At 32.3% G+C, this 2,562-nt stretch overlaps 1 protein-coding gene across 1 annotated transcript in view; it reads left to right on the forward strand.

The window, feature by feature from the left end:
- The first annotated feature begins 423 nt into the window (after positions 1-423).
- alp3 (alkaline phosphatase 3) overlaps positions 424-2,562 on the forward strand; it is a 23,526-nt gene continuing 21,387 nt past the window's right edge. The window contains exon 1 of the mRNA XM_016544993.1: positions 424-644. Within this exon, the coding sequence (XP_016400479.1) occupies positions 542-644 (103 nt within the window). The 5' untranslated portion in view covers positions 424-541. The remainder of the gene's footprint in view (positions 645-2,562) is intronic.

Raw genomic sequence — 2,562 nt, forward strand, 5'->3', positions numbered from 1 at the left:
TCATATAAGTGAACCTCGCATCTGTTAATCTGTTGGTTTTATCTTCTTTTATGGCTCTTGATTCATAAATATCCTCATATCAGCCACTAATAATAATCATCAAGCCCTGAACGGTTTGTCGTGTTTTTTTAGTACGAATATCTAAACGTTCTTTAATCAAGACGCGTTTACTTGAGAAGTAAAATGACTTGGGATTTTTTTGGAAAATGAAGTGAGTTTTTGTTTAAAACAAGAATAGCTGCCAGTGGGGTCAGAAAAATAACCTTGTTTTCCTTTTGCGTTAAGTTTGTTTTTCTGAGCACAGTGGCAGATTCTCACTTAATTTTAAGAAAACAATTCTATTTTGTTTCTCAAGTAAAAGCATCTTGATTTAAGGATGCAGTGTGTGAATTATACACACTTTACAGTCACTTGTCAGTGTTTATCAGGCATGTGTTTCTAGTGTCCATGAACTCTTGAGTTGTCTGTGATCTGCGTGCTGATTGGTGGAGACGGTGTTTACATCACTGGGGAGTCAGAGGTCGTCTGTCTGAACTGATTTATGCGGTTTCTTACGTGTTTTCGGCGTGGTCTCGTCATGTTTGCTGTACGTGTGTCCGTGCTCTGTTATCTGCTGCCTCTGCTGTGCATGAGCTCTGGATCAGGTGAGATGCCTGTCATCAGTTTGGTGTCTATAAGATTTGCATTATTTTTCCTTAAAATAATTAATACTTCTATTCAGCAAGGATGCATTAAATTGATCAAAAGTGACAGTAAAGACATTTATAATGTTGCGAAAGATTTCTATCTCAAATAAATGCTGTTCTTTTGAACTTTCTATTCATCTGTGAATCCTGAAAAATAAAATGCATCACAGTTTCCACAAAAATATGAATGTTTTCAACATTGATAATAATCAAATGTTTCTTGGGCAGCAAATATTAGAATGATTTCTGAAGATCATGTGATACTGGAGTAATGACTGGAGTGATCACAGAAATAAATTACAGTTTAACAGATATTCACATAGAAAACAGCTGGTTTAAATTCTAAAAATATTTCTGTATTTTTGCTGTATTTTTGATCAAATAAATTCAGCCTCGGTGAGCAGATGAGATGTCTTTCAAAAGCAATTTTACAGACCCCAAACTTTCGAACTGTAGTATAAATACCAATTTATCAATAATGTAGTGAAATTAATGAATTATGATGCATTATTTACACACTGTTTCACAGTAATGGCTTGTTTATATATATATTTACAATACCATTAAAATACATATTTTTGTATTTTTAAGACACGTAGCCATGAAGTACATTAAAAATACCATCATACATGCCTATGCTATCATTTTCATAAAAATTTAGTGGAAACAATGTATCTTTATATTATGATGAAGGGTTTTTATGAATAGTTTGAGGTGGTACTGTAGCTGCGGTGTTATTCAGACAGATAGAGGCGTGTGGTTGAGAAACCGTCTCCTCTGAGAGTGGCTGAGTGCTTTTTATCTGTAGAAAGTGTGTGGGTTTGAGTTTTGAGCTGTTTCTCTAATCAATGCCTGTGGCTCGTGGATTTGATCCACTCCAGTCCACATTCAAGAGGATCCACTCCACATCAAAGTCACTTCGAGTCGTTCTGTCTTCAGGCAGCTGCTCTCTTTCATTCACTGGCCTCGTTTTCTGAGGAGAGACATCTGAGAAGCAGGAGATTTCTGTCCATTTGATCTCTCACTGCTGTCTGGGAGAAATTATGGAGGTATTAGAGATCTCACAAACCGCAGAATGAAACTCCAAGACATGCATGTGATGTGCTGTATATATGCATTTCTGCGTGTCAGTTTTCCCCTCTGTGGTTGCTGTAGATTATGTAATGATGATACAATATCTGAAGCTTTACAGGTGATATTCTTCCTCTAACCATTCATTCATTTGCGTGATTAAACATATTTCATCTTTACATCTTAAGAATAAACATTCGTAGAAAGGGTTTTTCAGCCAGATTTCACTGGTGAACCTTTTAAAGTCAACCTGAATGGCATTTGCAACCAATTTTACCTCTGAAAATGTGAAAAATGAAAGTTGGGATCCCAGCCTCAATGCAGCCCTCTGTATTGTAGTATTTATTAATGTTTTGAATTAGCTTTTATATATATTTTATATAAATATTATATATATATTTTTTTTTTTTGTTTATTTTTTTGAAATTGTGGAAAAGTTGTTTCAGAGCAGTGCTTTTTTAGTATAATTTATATAGTTTTTTTTTTCAATTAGTATTGACTTCATATTTAGAATTAGCCTTTAATTTTATATTTTCAATTTTCATTTTAATTTTGGTTTAAGTTTTAGTAATTTTAAGTGCTTTTATTGTTTTATTAGTTTTTCTTATTTTTAAGTTATATTTCTATATAGCTTTTAATTTGTAACTTTTTTACAAACATATTTGAATTAATGTTGAATTAATATTTAGAATTAGCTTTTATTTTTATGTTGTTTCCATTTTAATTTTATGTGCCTTTGTCATTTTTATTAGTTTTACTTCTTATTTTTTTATTATATTTCTATATAACTATAATTTATAACTTT

This window comes from Sinocyclocheilus rhinocerous, unplaced genomic scaffold (assembly GCF_001515625.1).
Source record: "Sinocyclocheilus rhinocerous isolate Xijiao unplaced genomic scaffold, SAMN03320098_v1.1 scaffold910, whole genome shotgun sequence".
In the NCBI taxonomy this organism is placed as follows: domain Eukaryota; kingdom Metazoa; phylum Chordata; class Actinopteri; order Cypriniformes; family Cyprinidae; genus Sinocyclocheilus; species Sinocyclocheilus rhinocerous.